The 25,239-nt window shown below is 43.1% G+C and overlaps 1 protein-coding gene across 2 annotated transcripts in view; it reads right to left on the bottom strand.

The window, feature by feature from the left end:
- psd3l (pleckstrin and Sec7 domain containing 3, like) overlaps positions 1 to 21,492 on the bottom strand; it is a 143,104-nt gene extending 121,612 nt beyond the window's left edge. For both annotated transcript variants that reach the window (XM_041897438.2, XM_041897439.2), the window contains exons 1-4: positions 21,133 to 21,492; positions 12,008 to 12,119; positions 6,885 to 7,914; positions 2,617 to 3,111 (exon numbers count right to left, since the gene is read on the bottom strand). In XM_041897438.2, coding sequence (XP_041753372.2) covers positions 2,617 to 3,111; positions 6,885 to 7,914; positions 12,008 to 12,119; positions 21,133 to 21,153 — 1,658 coding nt within the window. In that variant the 5' untranslated portion in view covers positions 21,154 to 21,492. The remainder of the gene's footprint in view (positions 1 to 2,616; positions 3,112 to 6,884; positions 7,915 to 12,007; positions 12,120 to 21,132) is intronic.
- Positions 21,493 to 25,239: the final 3,747 nt, after the last annotated feature.

The following is a 25,239-nucleotide window of genomic DNA, read 5'->3' as shown; positions in this document are numbered from 1 at the left end:
CTCTGCCACTTCGTCGTCTCAAGATGGAAGCCTGTGATGAGGACCCTGCATATGTGGTGAGATTCAAGACCAAGTTCAAGGAGGACCTAGCATCCCGTCAAGAACAGCTCAACAATGCATGGCTCCAGATTGCTACAGTTTTGGATCCTCGTTTCAAAGACTTGAAATGCCTGCCCAAGACAGACAGGGAAGAGGTGTGGACCACACTTGAAGGGATGCTGCAACAAGAATCACCCAGAAGGTCTTCACAGACACATGATGATGGGCCACCCAGGAAGAAAATCAGCCTTCTGCAAATGGGCTCAGATTCAGAATCAGAAGATGAAGAGGTCCAACCTGCCATACAGAGGTACAGAGCAGAGCCCACCATTAAATTGGAGGACTGCCCCTTGAGGTGGTGGGCATCTCATTCAGGAGCCCATGAGAAGCTGGCCTCACTAGCTCACAAATATCTAGCCACTCCTGCAACCACTGTTCCCTGTGAACGACTTTTCTCAGTTGCAGGTCACATTGTGAACAAGAAAAGGTCAGCTTTACTTTCAGAAAATGTGAACAAGTTAGTTTGCCTCAGCAACTGGCTGAAAGATGATGAAGCTCAGTAGATTTGAAAGGTGATGTTCAAACAAAAAGACCAGTTTCAGTGCAACATGTTATAGTAGTTAGCAACTGGATTTTTGAGCAACTGGATTAAAGAATGGAGGAAAAGGTAAAATATTGTTCTTTGGTTTGATTTAAAAGTTTTATTGAAAATGTTTTTTTCCACAGATGACTCAAATTGTGCAAAAATGTGGTAGGTCACTGTTATGATTTGACTACATTTATTGCTTTCTGTTCAATTGAATACTGTAAATTGTACATCCTGGTTAAGAGGAATGCCAAAGAGGAAGTGATGGAACATTACAAAGACAAATATTATGGTGTGTAGTATGTTTCAGCTTGATTTAAAACACCATTATTTGGCTGTGTTAATAAACAGACATAATATGAAAATTATGTATCTGTGTCCTGTTATTTATCTTTTGGTATGCATTTCAGAAAAAAAATGGTTAGGATTCAGGTGTAATTGCAAATAGTGATTAATCATGATTAATCCACTGAAAATACTGATTAATTTGATTAAAAATTTTAATCATTTGACAGCCCTAATAACCTATTATCATTGTGTGGTGATGGGCTTTTCAAACTGCTCTTTCAAGTGTCTCTGGAGTGGAAGAAAGTATCCAAAGTATACTGGAAAAAAGTATCCAAAAACCTAGCTATATCTGCATAAACATATTAGGAGACACTGGGGCATGTTTCTTAACACCTAGGCCCACTGGGGCATGTTTCTCAACACCTCAGCCTACATAATATCAAAACATAGCCTAGGCTATATCTACTTGTAATCATAGATACCGGACTGAATAACGGAGATATTGATTCATACAATTCCTTATTGGGGTTTAAAGTTTACCCAAGGCAGTGGACCACCAGTATTATTCTCTCCCATGTAATACTGCAACAGAAGGATATGTCCAGCAGAAGGCAGCATTACCACAGTAATAAAACCTAGCGCAGCTACATCGATGCACAATGGCAGTGTTCTGTCCCAGAGTAGATTCAAGATCCTTAGTTGCTAAGTTAGCATCGTAATCGATAGCTTGTGTCACTCAAAGCCTTATTGTGAAGCAGGAACTGGGTAAGATTGGCAGGCACTGGGTAAGATTGGCAGGCACTGTGAAGCAGGAACTGGGTAAGATTGGCAGGCACTGTGAAGCAAGAACGGGTTAAGATTGTACAAATATCTGGGAGTTTGGGTGGATGAGAAGTTGAGCTTCACCACCCATGTAGGGAACCTTGTCAGGAAACTCAAGCTGTGTATTGGGGTTTTATTACCAACACAAAGCTCGTTTTTCCTTTGCTGCCAGGAAAGAGTTGATTAGTTGTACTTCTCTCTCTGTATTGGACTATGGTGATACTATTTATGTACAAGCCTCAAGCTCTACAGTGAAGGCTCTTGACTCTGTGTATCATGCAGGCCTTAGTTTTGTCCCAAATCAAAGACGTCTAACTCACCATTGTGATCTCTACAGTCATGCCAGGTGGACATCACTAGCAACACGCTGGCTCAGACACCGGGACATTCTTATTCAGAAGGCCATTTTATCTATCCTCTCTTCTAGCTCCAAATGAAAACACAAACAAGCCCAGATCTCAATCTTGTTTTATGCCAACAGACCCGAACATTAGAACAGAGCATGGAAGAAGGTCCTTTCATTAGTCCCCAAGCCAACCTAAAACTCCAGGACCTGGTGTCCCTGGATGAGTTCAAAGGACAAATAGATGAACAGGTTGTTGAGACATGTAGTTGTTTCTAGTTGTTACCCCATGTCACTAGTTTGTGTTGCCTTATGTAAGGAAGCATGTTGTTTTACTTCACACACACACCTGCATGCACACACACACACCTCACCTGCTTTGATAAGCTTATGTAGAATAAATCACCTTGAACCTTCTGTTCAGTACCAGTGTAAGAAGTGCCACAACGTAGAACAAATGATCTACGAGAGAACAGGCCTAACAGTGTAGTGAGCCTGTTGTTATTCAGCCACAATAATAAAGTATATTTTTTCCTACCTCAGGCAGCCGTGCAGCCAGTCCTTTGGGTCCCGCTCCACCCCATTGGCCAGGGGTCCGCTGGAATATTTATCTGATTGGCTGCTGAAAGCGGGGTCCACACTCGCTACCACCTCCTCTAGGTAGGACGACGTCACTTCCAGGGCGGCTTTCCCGCTCTTCCCCGTGGTCGTGACGCTGAGCACCTCCTGGCGCTCCCCCTGGCGCCCCACGTCGGGCGACACCTCCACGAAGTGGCCCATCTCCTTGAGGCGCTGCTGGATCATGGGCGTAAGGGGCATGTCGAAAGTTAAGCATGAGTCCACCTCATCGTCAGCCGAAGAAGACAGGGCGTCCAGGGAGTCCAGGCTGCTGTAGAGGGTGCTGCGGAAACGGTCCGACTCCAGGATGCTCTCGAACTGCGAGCTGAAGACGTCGGTGGCCTCCTGGCTCTCCGATGTCTCCTTGCCATCCTGGTTATCTGACGGGTCCTCGCTGCCATTGGTATTCGTACTCCTGAGGGAGTCGGGGACAAACAGAGACAATCATGGAAACTTTGACTGGGGCCAAAAGTCAAGTCTTAGCCTAAACTTAGCAGAAGAAGCCTGAAATTCAAACTGGCCTGTTGGGAAAACTTATTCATTATATTTCACTTCACATTTCAGTTTGGCATTCCTCCTCATTGAAACGGTTTGAGCCATAGAGATAGAGGACTCATCTTTGTATCTGCCCTATTATAGAGTCTGTGACAGCATGTGCAGCGCCATTGAGACAATCTCCATTTTTAAGTAGTCAATTTTCTTCTTCACGATTGGCTGATCCCTCATGATGACCCGGTTGAACATGACTCCAACAGGGTCACCAGGAGGGATCAGTCAATGAAGTTGGAAGTCCCACCCAGTTGATTACATTAAAATGGTGGAAGCCCTCAATGGCTCTGCCCATGCTAATAGGCCTTTTGGCCACTAGAGGCCTCTATCATTCTCTATGGTTTGAGTCTACCTTTAATGAGAGGCATTATTCAAAACCACCTCGTCTGCAATTGGATCACCTTCAACCAATCAGTGGACGGCCAAATTTATAGCAGTGTTTGGCCACCTTGGGTTTTGTCCTAAACCCACTCATTGTTTCTGAAAGGATGCGGATTGGACCGGTCATTTGCTAACTCGTTCCAAACGCCAATCTATTGGAGGAAGGCCTGACTGATGTGATAGTGAAGTGAATCAGAATGGTGAATGCCGCGATCAGGCTGGTTCTACCAGGGTACTGAAACCTGGCCTAAATTGCTTGGATTAGTATATTGTTCCTCTGCCAAGAAGAAATCGATTAGATTCAGCGATACGACGCTACCATAAGAAGCAGGGCAACTTTCAACCCAAACAAAAAGAGTACAAAGCAAGAGGCTAATCTCGTCAGCAAGTGTTGTCAAGCGACTATCACCTTACTCGAGGGAAGCGTGTAACTCCCTGCACATGCTTAAAAGTATCTGTACCAGTCAACAAGTGCAGCATCTTGCTTGGCACTCCACATGATAACATATTTGGTCCCACTGCTGTTTATGGTCACATCATACTGCTTCCTTCCTGCTCCTCAAACAGAGCTAAATTCACTGTCCCTGTCGTAGAGGTCTATAGCCCCTGTGGTAAACTCAGCTACAGTGAGGGAAAAAAGTATTTGATCCCCTGCTGATTTTGTACGTTTGCCCACTGACAAAGAAATGATCAGTCTATAATTTTAATGGTAGGTTTATTTGAACAGTGAGAGACAGAATAACAACAAAAAAATAAGTATTTGACCCCCTCTCAAAAAGATTTCTGGCTCCCTGGTGTCTTTTATACAGGTAACGAGCTGAGATTAGGAGCACACTCTTAAAGGGAGTGCTCCTAATCTCAGCTTGTTACCTGTATAAAAGACACCTGTCCACAGAATCAATCAATCAGATTCCAAACTCTCCACCATGGCCAAGACCAAAGAGCTCTCCAAGGATGTCAGGGACAAGATTGTAGACCTACACAAGGCTGGAATGGGCTACAACACAATCGCCAAGCAGCTTGGTGAGAAGGTGACAACAGTTGGTGCGATTATTCACAAATGGAAGAAACACAAAATAACTGTCAATCTCCCTCAGCCTGGGGCTCAATGCAAGATCTCACCTCGTGGAGTTGCAATGATCATGAGAACGGTGAGGAATCAGCCCAGAACTACACGGGAGGATCTTGTCAATGATCTCAAGGCAGCTGGGACCATAGTCACCAAGAAAACAATTGGTAACACACTACGCCGTGAAGGACTGAAATCCTGCAGCGCCCGCAAGGTCCCCATGCTCAAGAAAGCACATATACAGGCCCGTCTGAAGTTTGCCAATGAACATCTGAATGATTCAGAGGAGAACTGGGTGAAAGTGTTGTGGTCAGATGAGACCAAAATCGAGCTCTTTGGCATCAACTCAACTCGCCGTGTTTGGAGGAGGAGGAATGCTACCTATGACCCCAAGAACGCCATCCCCACCGTCAAACATGGAGGTGGAAACATTATGCTTTCGGGGTGTTTTTCTGATAAGGGGACAGGACAACTTCACCGCATCAAAGGGACGATGGACGGGGCCATGTACCGTCAAATCTTGGGTGAGAACCTCCTTCCCTCAGCCAGGGCATTGAAAATGGGTCGTGAATGGGTATTCCAGCATGACAATGACCCAAAACACACGGCCAAGGCAACAAAGGAGTGGCTCAAGAAGAAGCACATTAAGGTCCTGGAGTGGCCTAGCCAGTCTCCAGACCTTAATCCCATAGAAAATCTGTGGCGGGAGCTGAAGGTTCGAGTTGCCAAACGTCAGCCTCGAAACCTTAATGACTTGGAGAAGATCTGCAAAGAGGAGTGGAACAAAATCCCTCCTGAGATGTGTGCAAACCTGGTGGCCAACTACAAGAAACGTCTGACCTCTGTGATTGCCAACAAGGGTTTTGCCACCAAGTACTAAGTCATGTTTTGCAGAGGGGTCAAATACTTATTTCCCTCATTAAAATGCAAATCAATTTATAAAATTTTTGACATGTGTTTTTCTGTATTCTTTTTGTTGTTATTCTGTCTCTCACTGTTCAAATAAACCTACCATTAAAAGTATAGACTGATCATGTCTTTGTCAGTGGGCAAACGTACAAAATCAGCAGGGGATCAAATACTTTTTTCCCCTCACTGTAAATGCACTGTCCCTGTCGTAGAGGCCTATAGCCGCTGTGGTAAACTCAGCTAAATGCACTGTCCCTGTCGTAGAGGCCTATAGCCGCTGTGGTAAACTCAGCTAAATGCACGGCCCCTGATATAGAGGCCTATAGCCGCTGTGGTAAACTCAGCTAAATGCACTGTCCCTGTCATAGAGGCCTATAGCCGCTGTGGTAAACTCAGCTAAATGCACGGCCCCTGATATAGAGGCCTATAGCCGCTGTGGTAAACTCAGCTAAATGCACTGTCCCTGATATAGAGGCCTATAGCCGCTGTGGTAAACTCTCAGAGGAAGTTATAAAGCACATGATTCCATTATTAACCCAGAGACCTTGCACCTTTCCACTTCCTCTCAGCGAAACTCTAACAAAACAAGACATTTCTGTGGACTGTGATACTGCTAGTTTCCATGTAGTGGAAACATCCTGCAACTAAAAAGGAACTCAGCATTTTCTAAGGATAAAAAAGCAACGGACGGTTGAAATATTGAAACATAGTGCGCGTCAAGTGTAAATAGTGCCATTAAATAAACAGTGAAATAAACAGTGCATCATAATCAATAAACTATTTAGCTTGACATCTTATTTTGCCGGCCTTCAGTCACGACAATCTAATTGGTCACAAGGGGATGAGCTGAGGAGAGAAGTGCTGAATTCCAAATAGACACCAAGCCCCCCATAGCCCCTAGGGCAGGGGATGAGAACCAAAAGGTTCACTAAAACGTAGTACTCTGGGAGCCACGATGGAAATACCCCACAGATGAACCCGTCAAAAAAATGGAGAGACGTGGCCTGGGGTGATCTAGCTGTCTAAGCTGCTGCCTCTGGAGCACATGATTGATGTACCGCTGCCAGTATGGATTTTCGGCACTCACTCTCCTATTATTCACCTCTATCACTTACTATCCAAAAGTATCTCAGAGCATGAGTGCTGACCTAAGATCAGGAACTTCCTGTCCATATAATCGTATTCATTGAAAGGAAACAATGAAGCTGAATACAGCCTCAGATCCACAGGAGTGGCTAGGAGTCAGGGTCCATTAGAGATTTAGCAGAGACGTGACGTACCTATCCGAGCTGGGCTCCCGTGCCGCGTCTCCATCGGGGCTCTGGTGCACCCAGAACACCTCGTCCTCCTGGGACAGCCGACAGGGAGGACTGTCCACAGAGCTCTCCACCTTCAGACCGCTGCAGCTCCTATCTCCCTCCAGTCCCTTCACCGAGTCCTCACTCCCTCGCTCCTGTCCCATCTGACCACAATCGTCCGTTGTCGCCACCGTCGTGCTCCCCGGCCTGCTCTCCACAAAGCGCAGTTTCTTAGGGGGCTTCTCCCTCAGCTGGCCACCGTCCAGGAAGGCGGTGAAGATGCCGGGGATCTCGGCCAGGATTTTATTGGACTCCTCCAGGGACTCCTCGTCCAGGAGTGGCCCTCCTCCGGCGGGCTCGGGCGCTACCTCTGAACCCCTCCGGGCAGGCTCCGACTGGTCCACCGCGGGTACTTCACCCGCCCCTGAGCACGGCCCAGATGTGAATGCAGCAGCCGCCAGGCCGGCGCTTGTTTTTTCTTGGCAGTTCGCTGCGGTCGCATTCCTGAAGTCTCCGTTTACCCCCGCCGCCACGCTTGAGACGCCCAAGGCCTTCTGGGCCGCTGAGCTCAGGGAAGCCGTATCCTTCAGCAGTGCCTCCGTCCACGAGTCTAGGAGGAAGGTGGGCGAGAGGAGCGGGTCTCCCGGTGAATCCAGGCCCAGGCCAGACATGTCCAGGTCCACATTAGTCTCCTTCTCCTCCCCCTCCCCATTTCTCTCTGAGGTCCGGCTGGCCATGTCCGGCGAGGCCCCGTTCTGACCGTTACAGGGGATCATGATGGCTGCGCTCCGCTGTTCACTACTGTCCGCTGGGTGTTGGCTGTCCTCAGGTTGGGCGTGGGCGGCTGTAGCATTCTGGCTCCTGGCGCTGAGGCCGCTCAGCAGGTTGGCCAGCTCACGGTCGATCTCCAGGAACAGCGAGGTTTCATCGATGTCATCGTCCTGGAGACAGGTGTCCAGACTGGGGCAGCTGCTCCCCTCCTCTTCTAAGACGTGAGAGTTTGAGGCTGAAACTGACAAATGGATCAATAAAAATGTCAAGTGTGCACTTTAAAATACATATCAATTCTTATTTATCATCCTATCACCATCATTAGCTAGATTATATTGATTTATGATGTGAAACAGTGTTTATTTCCTCTCTGTGTAAGAGAAAGATCTCTCTTGGGCTAATTCTGAATAAGCCTTGTAGTCTGAACACTAAGGCACTGTGTCCACTTCATGAAAGGAGAAGGGCTAGGAAGGGCTGGGATGAATCCAACCCAAACTAATACTGCCGATTCCTTTCTCTTGACCCGTCACACAGACAGATGTCCCTTTCACTGGCCGGCAAATGGCTTCAGACAGTGGACCAAAGCTCAGCGTGCTCAGCTCACATGTATTCACAGACATTTATTTCAAATTAGCTGAGTGTGTAGGATACAATTTAGCCAAAACAGCAGGTTTCTTTTTTTTCCAAATTGAATACCTTAGTATCTAGTTAAATATTGAACAGCTTTTAGCTGCTTTGATCCATGTAGGGGGAATGTATAATTACTAAATTTAAAAAAATACACCTAAGGGTTTTTATCCTGGAGTAATTCGCTCTGTCCTCTTGTTGAACCTGTTCACGAAGAGTTGGACGAGAGAGCTGTGTCAATTAATACAATTATCCAGTTTAACTTGACATGAACGGTGGAGTGGATAAGGTCAAGTAAGAGGTCTATTGTCACAGCGATACATAGTGAATAGGTACAGTATCATCAACATGTAGGATCAATTCTTTGTTCATGATAAAAACGTTGGTTTTGAAATCCAGAACAGAACTGGATAAACAGGAGGTACTTTAAATCTAAAATACTGTGCAACCTGCTCTGCCCTGTTTAGGCTAATAGGCCAATCCTTAAGACCAAACATAAAGGTAACAAGTTGAACATGGTCGTGTTCATTAGGGCACACTGTTTTGCAACAGTAAAAGAAAGCAATTGTTCCTTTTCAGATAGTACCGCTCCGTTTCAGAACGTTTTTGTCCATGTCCTGCCGACTTAACACAACCCTGATCTCTGTCTCCAGCTACTGTATGTCCTTGTCATACAGGACGTTATGACAGGAGGACTTTCACACTAGATGGCAGCATTTCCTTGTTTTTAACTGTATCAATATCTGTTTCTACTGGAGAGTGACTGACATGGCATGAGAGATTCATGGACATGTCTCTTAACCCATAAGAGTCTAAGCTCTGTCTAAGCCAGGGAGGTTCTACTAAGCTATATGGAATTGTATTTGGCCTTACTGCTATTAGCCCATACAAACGCATTGAATAACAGATTCACTACATGGAACAACCGATAGTTCCAAAAGAAAAATCTAAAGGAAGTTTGTTCTGTGTCTGTCCTATATCTGAGAGATATAAGAAAGATCAGGAAGCATTTGTTATTTTTTTGGACAGGTATTTAACCCCATATTTACTATACTTCCATTTCAACTGGTACCGGGGGACCTTCAGACGAGTCGTGAGGCCTGTGGTCGTCCTAGAGAGTCTCCCCTTTCCACAGAGGGGTCATATTAGTGTGTATCCCAAACTGTTCGGACACTACAGACAGAAGTTGGCAGATCGACTGTACCGACTCCAGACGAGTCCAAAGACACTTGTGGGGGTCATAGAACAAAACGGAGAACACCATCACGTTCGTGAGAGTCTAATCTTTCCAAAATTGCTACAGACGATTTTGTGAGAAGACCAATTTTTCGGGACATCTCACGGTCTGACAAACACCGCTCTAGCTCTGTCACCTTTCACCGCAACTGCGGATGTGCGACACAGGCGGATGCGGTGGATTGAGACGCATCCAAAGCAAAATAAACAGATATCTCTAGATTAAACAGATGGATTTTTATAGGGATGTATTATTATTATGCTAATTAGATTCTCGTGGGGGCATGGACATCAACCCTAGGGGGTTAAATAACATGAATTTGTCTCAATTATGAGATGCAGTGTCTAAAAACTCATCCTGCTTGGAGTAGATTACGTGCAGCTCAGTTGGTAGAGCATGGCGCTTGCAACGGCAGGGTTGTGGGTTCGATTCCCACGGGGGACCAGTATGAAAAAATGTATGCACTCACTAACTGTAAGTCGCTCTGGATAAGAGTGTCTGCTAAATGACTAAAATGTCAAATGTAGATTACGATTGAAAAATACCACAACTTCTTTCATGCTGATTCTGCAAACAAATAAGCCTACCAGAGACAAAGTGCTAGGGGTTGCAAAGCACTCAATAATGTTTACAAAAATATTGTGGTATAATTACAAAATGGAAACCTGCTTTGCAGGGGCACATGAGTCAATAATCAAATTACAGAGGGGAAGAGGAATGAAAGCTATCCATATCATTGCTATCTTTACTGCTATGCAAAACAAGTTATGACTGGGGTGACACAGGGAGTTAAAACAATAGACCTTCTGAGACTATTTAGACTTGTGTTGCATCAGAAGCACACACATCCCTGGGTTGCTCCTCTTTTCAGTTTGCTGCAGCTAGCGACTGGAACGAGCTTCAAAAAAACACTCAAACTGGACCGTTTTATATCCATCTCTTAATTCAAAGACTCAATCATGGACGCTCTTACTGCCAGTTGTGGCTGCTTCACGTGATGTATTGTTGTCTCTACCTTCTTGCTGTTGTCTGTGCCCAATCATGTTTTTACCATGTTTTGTGCTGCTACCATGTTGTGCTGCTACCATGTTGTGCTGCTGCCATGTTGTGCTGCTGCCATGTTGTGTTGCTACCGTGTTGTGCTGCTGCCATGTTGTGTTGCTACCGTGTTGTCATGTGGTGTTGCTACCATGCTGTGTTGTCATGTGTTGCTGCCATGCAATGTTGTTGTCTTAGGTCTCTCTTTATGTAGTGTTGTGGTGTCTCTTGTCGTGATGTGTGTTTTGTCCTATATTTTTAATCCCAGCCCCAGTCCCCCTTTTGGTAGGCCGTCATTGTAAATAAGAATTTGTTCTTAACTGACTTGCAAAGTTAAATAAAGGTTAAATAAATAAAATAACAGAGGTTGCGTCCCAAATGACATAGCGTACTACTTTTGAACAAAGCCCTATGGACCCTATAGTAGTGCACTTTATAGGGAATAGGGTGCCATTTGGGACGCAAACCAGAGTATCTTATATAACAGTTGTGTATAATGTATAGTTAACGAGGGAGTTATGTGCCTCCTGGAGAGAATGATAGGATAGTGGGCAGAGTGAAAGTGATAGCACTAAGTCATGACTTTGCAGCATCGCTTGGGAGACGTCTAGAGGATGTTTGCAAATCCCCTTGGACTACTAATGACCTTTTAAGCTCCTGCTAAATAGCCTGGGTAACCAGTCAGGGCTGAGACCTCTTATCGGACTGGCTATTGAAGGGTAATGAAACCGAAAGTCTTCCCTGGCAGATTTAGCATTACCTCAGCAAACAGGCTAATTTTCATACTAAATGTAAGATAGAATAGAAACAGTATACAGTGTTTATTGATCTCCAGTTTCTGGGAATGTTTGACACAGTACTTCACTACTGTTCATGGGCTTGCTTTGACAAATGGTTTGTTTATATTAGGCCCTACTACAGTTTGCCTAATTTATTCATTGCACTTAGGGAAAGTAGGCATAGCTCTGTTCAACTCATGGCTAAAAGTCAGTGAAAGCAAAGGCTCAACTTCTAAAGCCTCTTTCTGTGGAGAAATTGGCTTGTTGGGCCGATTCATCAATAACTGGTTGATATAGGAGCTTCCTATTACTTCACAGTATGCTTCTTATAGTGCACTATAAATAGCTAAGTACTGTAATTGGGCAGTCCTGCACTAATCATTTAGAATTATTAATATTAGCCAGTAAAATAATGTATGCATTTGGTCTGATGCTGAATGATTTATAGACCAGGATTCGCCTATATTTTTAGTGGACTTCATGAACACTTTTCAGCAAAAGGCAGGGGTCCATCTTTCCAACTGTGATAAATGTCATGCCTGTTATTAAATTAATAATTAAAAGAGGATAATATCCACGACCAAATGCCAAGTGTAGCCCAAGCTAGCATGTTAGTCCTACTGTTGTGAAGTATCAGGTGGAAGGTGTCATACCGCTGTCAGTAGAGCTGGTGTCCTCTCCTTTTCCAAAGAGAAACTGGTACTTGGCCTTCGCAACACTTTGAGCATGTGAAGACGAGCTGTTAACCCAAACAAACGTTTCAGCCTGCAAGAATAAACAAGAAAGAGCATGTGTTTACTGCAGGCAAGATGATTCTCTGACAAGCAATCATTAACATTCATAATCATTGAGATCTCTCATTGAGATCTCTCTCTCTCATCGCAGTGCTAGCTGTGCCACTAGAGATCCTGGTTCGAATCTAGGCTCTGTCGTAGCCGGCCGCGACCGGGAGACCCATGGGACAGCGCACAACTGGCCCAGCGTCGTCCAGGGTAGGGGAGGGTATGGCCGGCAGGGATGTAGCTCAGTTGGTAGAGCATGGCGTTTGCAACGCCAGGGTTGTGGGTTCGATTCCCATGGGGGGCCAGTATGAAACATTTTTATAAAAATAAATAAAAAATAATAATGTATGCACTCACTAACTGTAAGTCGCTCTGGATAAGAGTGTCTGCTAAATGACTAAAATGTAAATGTAAATGTAATCTCTCACCACCAGTGGCCATTGATTGGACAGTAACCGAGTTCATTTCATCTGGATGTTTGGAAACCAAAATCTAAAATCAGGCTAGTCACATCAGCTTGACAGCAGGCCAATTTCTATTTAAACATCTGATCATGTTTTCAAAAGCATTTCCCTTCACCATGCTCTATGAATCAGCTTCAGGTCTTGACAGCTTTTCTGATTATGAACGACCAAAATAGTTTCCAGATGCTTTATTTTGATTCATTGATTTTTTTAACAGCAACATCTTTGATTCATTATGATGTACAGAGTACCATCAGCCACTTACCGCCATGTCTCTTTCAAAGCAGGGAACGCTCGTTGGTAAAACCTCTGTGAGCATAAGGGTAAGACTAACATGAGTTTGTAATGTAAAACCATAAAGTTATTACAAATGAAAAAAAGGCCAAAGGCAGAATCTTGAAAGAGCGTAACCTAGCCCAGGGGTTCCGAAACTTTTTCACTTAGGTCCCCCCTTCCAGCATTGGGGAACATCCCGTGGCCCTCTTGTTGGCAGAGAGAACATTTTATAGGTTTAAAGCTTATTTCCTGCAATTCTACACATTTATCATGGGGTGCAGAGAACATTTTGCAGTTTTAAAGCTCATTTTCTTACAATTCTATAAATTTTACCATGTCTAATGTGTATTCATGTGATACTCAAACATTACTACAAAATGGGCTAAAGAAACGTTAGCCAACATGGGCTAGTTGATCTGGACATTTCTGCCAAGTTATAAATAGCTCTCTAAGGCATACAATGACTGACATGACAAGAGGAATACTGATGATGCACGACCCAATTTAGAAATTTCACCTTGTGCGTTCTACTATTACAACTATCAAGAGTAAGTTGAAAGCCGGACTGAGTTCTTTTAAAAATAAAATAGCCGGACCCCCGCACCCCTCCTGCCAACCCCTCGCATCCCCACAGTTTGGGAACCACTGATGTAGCCTAATCAAACATTGACGAAGTTGGAGGATTCTAAAACAAATCTCTGACTTTTTAAAGACCAAAGTCAGTGCTAAAAGGGCAAAGTAAAATGTGATACAGGAGTAGAGTTTAGGCCTTCATTATCCTACACTATCTGTGTTATAGATAAGAACATGCCACACAGCATTGTCAATAAAAACTCAAGCAGCCCATGTTCTGAAAGTCACAGCCTCTCTTAAACAGCCTACAGTGATGTCTCTAGAACGTGAAGTCTGCCTGCCAGGCTGACAATGCCATCAGAGAGCGGTCTCATGTATCAGAGTAGCTTCTCACCTGCCATGATCTCAAAGACACTTAAGCTACTGCCTAGGAGGTCACAAGTTCACATAGGAAGGATCCATTGAATGTACGTGAAGCATTTGGCTCTCTCACTCCAAGTAAGGCTAGTGAATGCTGTTTGAACCTTAGTAAAGGCTCAGTAAAGTATTTCATTAGCCAACATTCCCATCAGCCATACAAATGAATAGGCCTAGTTCTGCTCAAGTTTACAACAGTGATTGCATGACGTTCATTCAGGATGACTCAACAGGAGAAAGGCACTCCGATTCAATCAAATCCACATTTGAAACCATTCCAAAGCTTAGTGCCATGACCATTACAAGAATTAAGCTCTGCGGATCAAATGGCAGGCAACTAAAACTGTAATTACTCCACCATCCATCAACGAGCAAAGGGGAAGAGTGGAAAAAGCACCATAGATGGGCTACAGAAACGCAGTGAGATCATTATTTAGAAATACTCAATAATAGCCTACATTTTGGGCTACACTAGGTTAGTAGGCTATGACAGGTAGTTTAATCTGAAAGATTGATAAAAAAATTCCTACATAGACTAAATAGCAACTTTCCAAGTAACTGACCTTGTAAATTACATTCCAATCTAAATTGAGAGGTTAAATTGTAGAAGGGACTATGGAGTGAACCTAGCTCTCTGTGGGAAAGCTGTTGCCATGGCTGCCAATGGGAGACTTGGGAATGCAGACCTCTTTTCTCAGAAAAGTGTTTTTGCATCGGTCCCCCCAAACTCTCTTGTAATTAGACCTTGCTTAAATTGACAATTGATAGGCCAATATTGATGACTCAGTGCCCATAAAGAAACTAAAAAGGTATCATGTTGACTGCAATAACGGGATTTATGCTATTCAAATGAGGTGGTTGGTTAGTCAGAGACCATCTTTTGGAACTGTTACGACATTCATGAGAAATGTTGTGTTGATCAAGGTGAACAAAGCCTGGAAAAATAACAAAATTCCATCATTTTGTGAAAGACAAGAGGCTATGGAAGTGTTTTTCACAGAAAACATTTCCCCCCCAAAAAACACTTTGGTTAGCCTAGATAGACTACACCACTAAATCTGACTAAATTATTTCGCTTAGCAACAGCTGGGAATCTCATTGGAGGGTGAAGGCAACATCATAATTCACTAGTTTGTTTAATGCTTCGGGTAATTCATAGAGGTGACTTCCACATAGTCATGGGAGGTGAGCTGTCAATCAGCTTTCCATTAAAGGTCACGATGATCTCTGTCTATATTCCAAATGGCACCCTATTCCCTATCTAGTATACTACTTTTGACCAGGACTCATACATAGGCCTCTGGTCAAAAGTAGTGCACTATACAGGGAATAGGGTGACATTTGGGACGCAGGCTTAGCCTATTCTTTACACTCCAGAGAGGCACCATAACTCAGCACATTGTCCTTGGGGTTGCCACTAGGGTGGCAGGTAGCTTAGTGGTTAAGAGCGTTGTGCCAGTAACCGAAAGGTCGCTGGTTCTAATCCCCGAGCCGACTAGGTGAAAAATCTGTCGATGTACCCTTGAGCAAGGCCCTTAACCCTAATTGCCTAACCCCACAGCAGTGTCACATCAAGGTCCTTCAAAACACTGGAGATCAAGAACTCAAGCTAAGAGTTATCATACTCCAATGGGTTCAGAAAACCACAGCCTGAGCTAAAGTAAAGTCAATCGCAGGTAAGGGCAATTCCATGGTAACGGAATTACACTGAGACCTAGATTTTCCACTTTAAAATGTTACTGAGACCTAGATTTTCCACTTTAAAATGTTGACCAAACAAAAAACATCTGATTTCAAAGTTTAATACAGCATAGAACTCTATGCACAAAGACTAATTGTAACAATTTCCACTGAAAGTTTTTCCAGTCATTTTATTTTATTTTATTTACATTTTAGTCATTTAGCAGACGCTCATATCCAGAGCGACTTACAGTTAGTGAGTGCATACGTTATTTTTTTATTTTTCATACTGGCCCCCCGTGGGAATCGAACCCACAACCCTGGCGTTGCAAACGCCATGCTCTACCAACTGAGCTACATCCCTGCCGGCCATTCCCTCCCCTACCCTGGACGACGCTGGGCCAATTGTGCGCCGCCCCATGGGTCTCCCGGTCGCGGCCAGCTACGACAGAGCCTAGATTCGAACTAGGATCTCTAGTGGCACAGCTAGCACTGCGATGCAGTGCCTTAGACCACTGCGCCACTCGGGAGAGTGAATTTACTGTGTAAATTGTTCAAAGTAGTAATTTTGCATAGAGTTGTATGGTTTGTTAAACTTTAAAATCAATGGTTTTTGTTTGGCATACATTTTAAACTGATCATTTTAAAGTGAGTCTCAGCGTAATTCCGTTACCTTGGAATTACCCGTAACAAATCTGGCAATGTTTTATCCTCAAAAGCATCAAAATACAATTGGAAAGAGAACATCTAAACTGGATCCACATCTGAGCTGAATTACCTGCCTAAATCTGACGGAAATGAATGACAAAAGATCAGTGTGATTCAGGATAATAAAACATTTCAAATCCATCACAATGTTTTGGGAAATTAGTCAAATGAAACAGTTTGCATTCGAGTTTGTTAAATGTGGAGAGGGGGTTCCCATTTTTTGGTTCAGATTTGCCTAATCCCAAAGCCCAAGACAGGACATTAGAGTACATGATTTATTGCATTTTGCTAGCTCAATATCTGAGCCAAACTTACATCTGCGTAAAAAATAGCAGTAAATCTCAAACAGGATATCATTACTTTGACTGTGAAAGATGTGCTCGGCTGTAGAACTAGGTATAGTACTTCCAGAACATGTGTGGGACTTGTGTGAACAAGCACAGAAAAGGTTGGGCATTTCCTTTTCAAGGACTTGCAGACTGAGGAGTTCATGGGGGACTTCCCAACCCTAACCAGTCCACAAACAAACATCTTATTCCAAACTATCAAAAAAATGCTTCTTGGCATTATTACCAAGGCTATCATTACAGAACAAATGATACATTAACTCACGAACACAAGGAGAAAATGACTGGGGAACAGATGTTGAAGAATGGTGCAACTGTTCTACTGTTCTGATAAGAGAGAAAAAAGACAGCCATATCTAGGTGAACGCAAAAGTACAGAAAGCTAATAATAACAACTGAAAATAGATTGGCCTCCCTGCATCTCATGAATTTGAGAAGCTCCTCTCGGTCAATGAAAAGGTTTTCAACCCTCTAACTAAAGTGTCTGTCATACAGTGTGTAGAGGCCTGGCAGAGTGTTCGGAGGACAAACCGAGCATTCTAAAGCTGTTGGAAACTTTCACTGTGCACACATATAGAGCAAGTCTAGGCTATTAGAGTTGTAAAAACAGTCAGAAACATACAGCCGGTGTGCATTTTATGGTTAGCAAGTATTTGTCAATCCCAAGGCTGTGGGACGACCGTGCTCCGATCCATCTAGGGTCGGAAAATGTTTTGGGGGTTGAAAGAAAATGAAAATGCAGATGGCTCGGAACACGTCGCTGCACAGTTGGTTCACTGCGTTTGGAGCGCCTAACCTACAGGTCAGCTTTTCTGTTATGACACAAACACAGCCCACATAGCGTCCTAGAGAACTTTAACTCTCTAAAGGGAAAGTAATGTCCCTGACAATATCAAGCCAGGACAACAGATAGGCTAAAAGTGAAGAAAATCAGCTTTTGAGGTGTTGCGTAAGATGAGATGCTACTCTAATGAACCCACTGACCCATCCGCAGTCATTTACATTTTTACATTTTAGTCATTTAGCAGACGCTCTTATCCAGAGCGACTTACATTTAGTGAGTGCATACATTTTCATACTGGCCCCCAGTGGGAAACAAACCCACAACCCTGGAGTTGCACGCGCCATGCTCTACCAACTGAGCTACAGGGGTGAGTCATGAGAGGGTGAAGACAAAATACGATTCCCCTGTCATTTTTACAATGCCATAATAAGGCTGGGCCACATTGGCTCTGCCATGGGCAAACATTCCAGATTAAAGCTGAGCAACACGTCTCCCTGTGATCTGGTGTGGTTGTGTTTCTGTGTCACCATGTAATTACTTGTAATGGAGGAGGTGAAAAAGTACTAATTATTACAGAGCCAATGTGTGTGTTTACAACCTGGTCCTGTGAGTGTATGAAATTGTACATAGTAAGTACACCATTGGCCTGAAGACTTAGAAGAGTGTAATATCCCCAAAAAATTGAGGCAAAATATGCTTTCATCAAAGCAAAATATGTTAGGCTTTTTATTCCAGACCAGTAATGTGATATGCCTAAATATGCTCATCTTGCAATAGGCCTATCTAGCCTACTTCAACTACACTCAGCTTTTGTGTATTTCTCTCTGTTCTGTTTGTAAATAGGCTCCAATCTGTAGTGCTGAGTCTGCCATAAAGTACAACTAAAGTACTCTCATGAATCTTCCGGTATAATCCGCTTTTGGACCTTTCATGAGCGTTTGATAAAAACGACAAAAGAGCTCCCTTTAGTGCAGCTCCTTGCCAAATCTCTTATTTATATCAGGTGTCAGACACTTCAGTCACTTGACACAGGCTTTTATACCTGCACCCTCTTTAGCGAAGTGCTTTTAAACTGCTTTTAAAATCCAAGACATTTGACCCAAAGACGTAGGCCTATAACTTGCATGTAATGTGGTTGGTGATGCAGTTCTATTCCTTTACTGATCACTGGATGTTAGTTACTGGGATTGCCATATGGCCTATCAGTCAAACAGGATAGACTGGATATTAACCCTGAAGGGTAATACCATTTAAGCGGTGATAATAACATCTGTTAATGAGGTGAAATGGGGGCTTCCATGTAGGGCACTCCTTATAGAAAGAAGCAGACTCCTTATAGGGAGGGTGCTTGTGAATTAGACATGATCTAGTTAGTGCTGTATTCTGCAAGGGCAAGACTGCTTTTATATTTCCTTATCACATTTCTGTTCTGGAAAAGTCCTGTTACAGGACTTCAATAACAATGATTGTGCATCTGGAGACCTTTGATATGATAGAATAGATAGGCTATGCGGCATTAGTGAATTGCATTTGCCAATGCATAATGAGCAAAAAACGCTAGAAAGATTCCAAACACTTGCAAATGATGTACCAAATCATGTCACATTTTGCTAAAAGACTTCATTTTTTTAGGTTTGAAATGCATGCACACTTTATTAATGGAAAACAGATCCCCCTGTGTCACTGGGTTTAGCTTGACTCATGGAAGTAAAGGCAGGTCTGTCCAAGAAGACACAAAACTCTCACTATTCACGTCAGCAGAGGAGAAAACTACTCCTTGTTTGCCTGTAAAAAATAAAAATAAAAAATAAAAAGACAAAAACTGTGCTGCATGGGTTATGGGGGAAGGAGCTGGGTTAGAGGCAATTATAATAGAAATGAGCTACAGAGTAGGTTAGTAGTGGGGAAGTCAACCAAATGAAAGTAATAATGATCGTATATGCTCGCTGATACCAAGGCAAATGTAGAATCATTTAAATGATTATTTGATGTTGATCAAGCCACTTTTTATGATAGCCTTACTCTCCTGGACAAAGACTACCAATTCCCAGTCAGGCCCTTTTGGCTCTTAGCATAATGCTTTGTTTGTCTCTCCCCTGAGGAAACAATGCATCCTTCACAGCTGTCAGGCCAGTCAACACCATATGCAGCCACTCCCATGTCAGACCGGGCCAAGTGTCAGGTGAAGGGGGGGACAGAAACCCAGACAAACACAGGACACCTACTGGAGGTGGCAGGAATCCCTCTTCTGAGTGTAAGCCGGGAATACCGTAAATAGCCTAAGTCGTCATTAAAATGTTCTGGAACAGTGGAGGAAGTGCGCTCTTCATGGCAGGTTGCAGGCATTCCTATTGCTCACAGGATAGACTTCTGGACCATCATGACTCAGGGCCATTGAGGGCCTATGTAACAACACAATAAAGACTGTCTTCCAGAACTGTGCTATGATGTGGTAAAACCAGGGCATCCTCATTAGTAGTAACAACACTTAGGAGGGATATCATCTCTAATGTTCTGTCATTCATAGGCCTAGTGGATAAACTACCCTGTGCATGGGACGAACTGTAAGATGTGTCTTGGACAATAGGCCTAAAAAGGATTATGTCGGTAACTATTGTTCCCCTTGAATTGAACCATGTGGTCTGTCTTCTCGCTAAGGTAAATGAAAGACTGTGTAAAAAAGCAAGAGAAAGAAACACTGGCGATTTTTCAATCCTGTACTTAGTCAAACAGCTTACGAACGAAGCCATTGCTGCTTAATGCACTGCTCTCTTGGCAATTCATTTTACAATGCCAGTAAGATTGCGGGACCACTCCAAGCCTTCCCAATTACATTAACATACTCACATCCAAACAGAGCACAACAGTACAAAGTCAAGATTTAGTTCAGGCAGACCCCGCTGACTTCTAGCTAAAGCTCCTGAAATTGGAGAGAGATTGAGGGGAAAATATTGAAGTGGAAACATTTGCTGAGGGGAAAACACTGTTGGGGCTCTACCCCTGATTTGAATCTGAGCCAAGGATTAATCCAAGCAAGCACAGCCAATTTGAATTTCATATTATAAGGAGCATCCTTGTTATGTTAAACCCCTTGGCTCGTTGAATCTACTTTCAAAATAATGTTACAATGAGTACAGTGTTGAAAACTGAACTAGCAACTCAGTTACTGTTAATAATGTAGCTACTAGGCTTACCTTCAAAATGTCATTTTTTTTTACAAAAAGAAAGAGTAAATTGCTATGATTTAGTGAAGAGTGCAAACTAGGCTTTGATCAGGAATTACAGCAACAAGATCTAGCCTCTTCAATGGATAAAACATGTAACGTGCTGGCTCGCTAGCTAACAGTTAGACTATAGATCATGGTTCATTGAAGAAGCTGGCTGGCAACAAAGAGCTTCCACTTGATACTTTTCCAGCACCACAGCAAGCCACATTTTCAAAATGTCTTGGCTATCGTTATATACTCTGACTGGTATAGTGGCAAATATAAGACGTTTGGCAAAATTGTCTTAGCTATATTTGTCACTATGCTTGCTATGGTGTGATAGGACAGTTAGATAGCTAGCATCATGCTAACAATACTGCCAGGGACAACAGCTAACAGTATCAATCACAGCTGACAAATTAGCTAGCCAGCAAACCAAATGACCGTTATATTCAGAGCTGGCTAGCTAACTAGCTAAAAAAAACAAGACATTATGGAATTTAGCTTAGCCAGTTTACAGTTACTGCTAACAGCACCTTACCCCATCATCACTCTCGTCCATATCTCGAATGTTTTGTGATCACTCTTCGCGACGGAGCTGGCAGACTGTTCATCTGACAGTTGTTCACTTCAGATCCCTTGGCTGACTGAAATCCCCCCACACCATTTCTCAGTATGTAAAACTAGCCAATATTTACTTATGCTACAGACGCATCAAACAGTTCTCTCCTCCGAAGAAAGCTGACCCATTTTCCTAAAATGCAGGACATGGCTTGCACTACTCGTAAGGTTTACTTTCAGCCCTGAATCCAAGGAGCAGAATCCGGCTGGGCATGGGACGGTTGGAGGCGTGACAGAATCCTATGGAACTCGAAACCCCACGAGCTACTGTACTGTAGCTAGCTAGCCCGCGAGCTAACAACGAATTCGACTCCAGCCCGCTCCAGCATCCTTCTGAATCCAATAACCAGCCATTGTTGACTCGAAAAGTTTGGTCTTGAGGTAGTTAACAATGCATTTACTTACCAACGATTGATTTAGTCCATCTGTGCGCAAAGCATTTTCACGATCCGACGTCCTACTATCGCTTCCTATCTGCTACACTTTGCCCTCCGTGTTATCTATTGACTTTTGTTACGCTTTCCAGCCTTCCCCTCAAACGTCGTGACACTTGGTACGTTCCTGTCTAAAAGCGCTTCCTCGTTCATAATATTCCCGATCAAACGAGGGTAGATTATCCTGTGGCAGAAAGAGGACATTGAGGAAGGAAAAATAATAAAGAAGCTCTTTTCCAATGATTCTACTGACTGGCAGCATGAACCTGTTCATTAACTATCTATCCATCATAAATGTGCAATAGTTTTAGAATCCAGAATTTCACTCATGCATGCTGTATTTCTGTAGGCTACCTTGTGTTTATGAAAGTTGTATTGTTTTTCCCGTGATGATAGGCTATCATGACTATGGCTAAACTATCATCTTGAACCCATTCTGCAAATTCTGAAATTCTGAGACGACAATTTCCCCTCATTCATGAGAAACGACTTAAATTTGGTTTAAGTAGTGTTGCCAACTGCAAGGCGTGTCTGGACAGAATGACTATAAACTGTGCCTTCCTGTATATTCTATTCTACTGAGCCATTTACTTTATGTTCGTATTCTTATATTTTATTATTTCTTATTGTTGTTGCATTGTCGAGAAGGAACCTCCAAGTAAGCATTTCATTGAACAGTACCAAGTGTATCCTGTACATCCACTAATAAAATTTACATTTACATTTTAGTCATTTAGCAGACGCTCTTATCCAGAGCGACTTACAGTTAGCACATACATTATTTTATCGAACCCACAACCCTGGCGTTGCAAACGCCATGCTCTACCAACTGAGCTACATCCCCTGCCGGCCATCCCCTCCCCTACCCTGGACGACGCTGGGCCAATTGTGCGACGCCCCATGGGGTCTCCCTGTCGCGGCCGGCTACGACAGAGCCTGGATTCGAACCAGGATCTCTAGTGGCACAGCTAGCACTGCGATGCAGTGCCTTAGACCACTGCGCCACTGCCTTAGACCACTGCGCCATGTTACACGTGTTTTACAAAAACCTGAAAATCTCAACCCCAAAATTACTTTATTTGACAGATAAAAAATACATATAATCAAGACATGCGGTTGAAATGCTGTGTGTGCAAAATGGAAAGGGAACATGAAAACACATCCCAAGAAATGTATGGTACAGAATGAATAGAGTTAGTGCAAAGCGCCATGTGGCAGTAGGCCTATACATGCAGGTTTTATGTTCTGTAGCATGTACATTTATTTGATACAGCACTTTTTCACGACTCCCTTCAATTACTGGTCTCTACAGGCAGACTAAACACCATTATTATGTATATCTTTTTTTTAAATACTGTATTTTTACATTAACACATGTAATCCTTAAATAGACATTTACTGCAAAGTGTCAGATTTTCCAAACATTAGAACATAAAACCAGCTATGGGAACCAGCTATGACAAGCCTACAGAAATTGGGATTATGATTTTGCTGTTTTAAGCAAGAACATACAGTTGAAGTCGGAAGTTTACATACACTTAGGTTGGAGTCATTAAAACTAGTTTTTCAACCACTCCACAAATTTCTTGTTAACAAACTATGGTTTTGGCAAGTCGGTTAGGACATCTACTTTGTGCATAACACCAGTAATATTTCCAACAATTGTTTACAGACAGATTATTTCACTTATAATTCACTGTATCACAATTCCAGTGGGTCAGAAGTTTACATACACTAAGTTGACTGTGCCTTTAAACTGCTTGGAAAGTTCCAGGCTTTAGAAGCTTCTGATAGGCTAATTTACATCATTTGAGTCAATTGGAGGTGTACCTGTGGATATATTTGAAGGCCTACCTTCAAACTCAGTGCCTCTTTGCTTGACATCATGGGAAAATCAAAAGAAATCAGCCAAGACCGCAGAAAAAAAATTGTAGACCTCCACAAGTCTGGTTCATCCTTGGGAGCAATTTCTAAACGCGTGAAGGTACCATGTTCATCTGTACAAACAATAGTACGCAAGTATAAACACCATGGGACCACGCAGCCGTCCTACGTCTCAGGAAGGAGACGCGTTCTGTCTCCTAGAGATTAATGTACTTTGGTGCGAAAAGTGCAAATCAATCCCAGAACTACAGCAAAGGACCTTGTGAAGATGCTGGAGGACACAGGTACAAAAGTATCTATATCCACAGTAAAACGAGTCCTATATCAACATAACCTGAAAGGCCGCTCAGCAAGGAAGAAGCCACTGCTCCAAAACCGCCATAAAAAAGCCAGACTACGGTTTGCAACTGCACATGGAGACAAAGATTGTACTTTTTGGAGAAATGTCCTCTGGTCTGATGAAACAAAAATAGAACTGTTTGGCCATAATGACCATCATTATGTTTGGAGTAAAAAGGGAGACGCTTGCAAGCCGAGGAACACCATCCCAAACGTGCAGCACGGGGGTGGCAGCATCATGCTGTGGGGGTGCTTTGTTGCAGGAGGGACTGGTGCACTTCACAAAATAGATAGCATCATGAGGAAGGACAATTATGTGGATATATTGAAGCAACATCTCAAGACATCAGTCAGGAAGTTAAAGCTTGGTCGCAAATGGGTCTTCCAAATGGACAATGACCCCAAGCATACTTCCAAAGTTGTGGCAAAATGGCTTAAGGACAACAAAGTCCTTTTGGAGTGGCCATCACAGAGCCCTGACCTCAATCCTATAGAACATTTGTGGGCAGAAATGAAAAAGCGTGTGCAAGCAAGGAGGCCTACAAACCTGACTCAGTTACACCAGCTCTGTCAGGAGGAAAGGGCCAAAATTCACCCAACTTATTGTAGGAAGCTTGTGGAAGGCTACCCGAAACGTTTGACCCAAGTTAAACAATTTAAAGGCAATGCTACCAAATACTAATTGAGTGTATGTAAACTTCTGACCCACTGGGAATGTGATGAAATAAATGAAAGCTGAAATAAATAATTATCTCTACTATTATTCTGACATTTCACATTCTTAAAATAAAGTGGTGATCCTAACTGACCTAAGACAGGGACTTTTTACTAGGATTAAATGTCAGGAATTGTGAAAAACTGAGTTTAAATGTATTTGGCTAAGGTGTATGTAAACTTCCGACTTCAACTGTAAGTGGAAATAACCAGTTTTTCCTGTCTGATTCTTAAAGGAAACAAATACTCCATAGCATAACTTCCCTGGATGGTCAGGGACAGTTCCAGGCATAAACTGGTAAGGGGCCCCCGACCCAAATGTTTATTTTATTTTTTATTTTTTATTATAGGTACTCAGTCGCGGTCTCAACTTACTATTGAGAGTAAGAACAGTAGAACATACTAGGTGCAATTTCAAAATTTGGTTGTGCATCAGCAGTTTTTTTCTTGTTATATCAGTCACTGACAGTCACTCAATTAGCCATGTCAGCTAACAATTATTTGATTGGTAGTTAGTCTAGCCAGCTATCTAAACTTGTAGTAATCATTGCCGAATACCAACCGGGCCCACAGGGCATGTACCTAGGGGCCCTGACCTCAAGGGGGCCCTCATTGATTTTGTTAGTCATTCTCACTCAGATATCAAATTAATATGT

This window comes from Coregonus clupeaformis, chromosome 15, assembly GCF_020615455.1.
Source record: "Coregonus clupeaformis isolate EN_2021a chromosome 15, ASM2061545v1, whole genome shotgun sequence".
NCBI classification, from domain to species: domain Eukaryota; kingdom Metazoa; phylum Chordata; class Actinopteri; order Salmoniformes; family Salmonidae; genus Coregonus; species Coregonus clupeaformis.
This window is presented reverse-complemented; position numbering and strand designations above follow the sequence as displayed.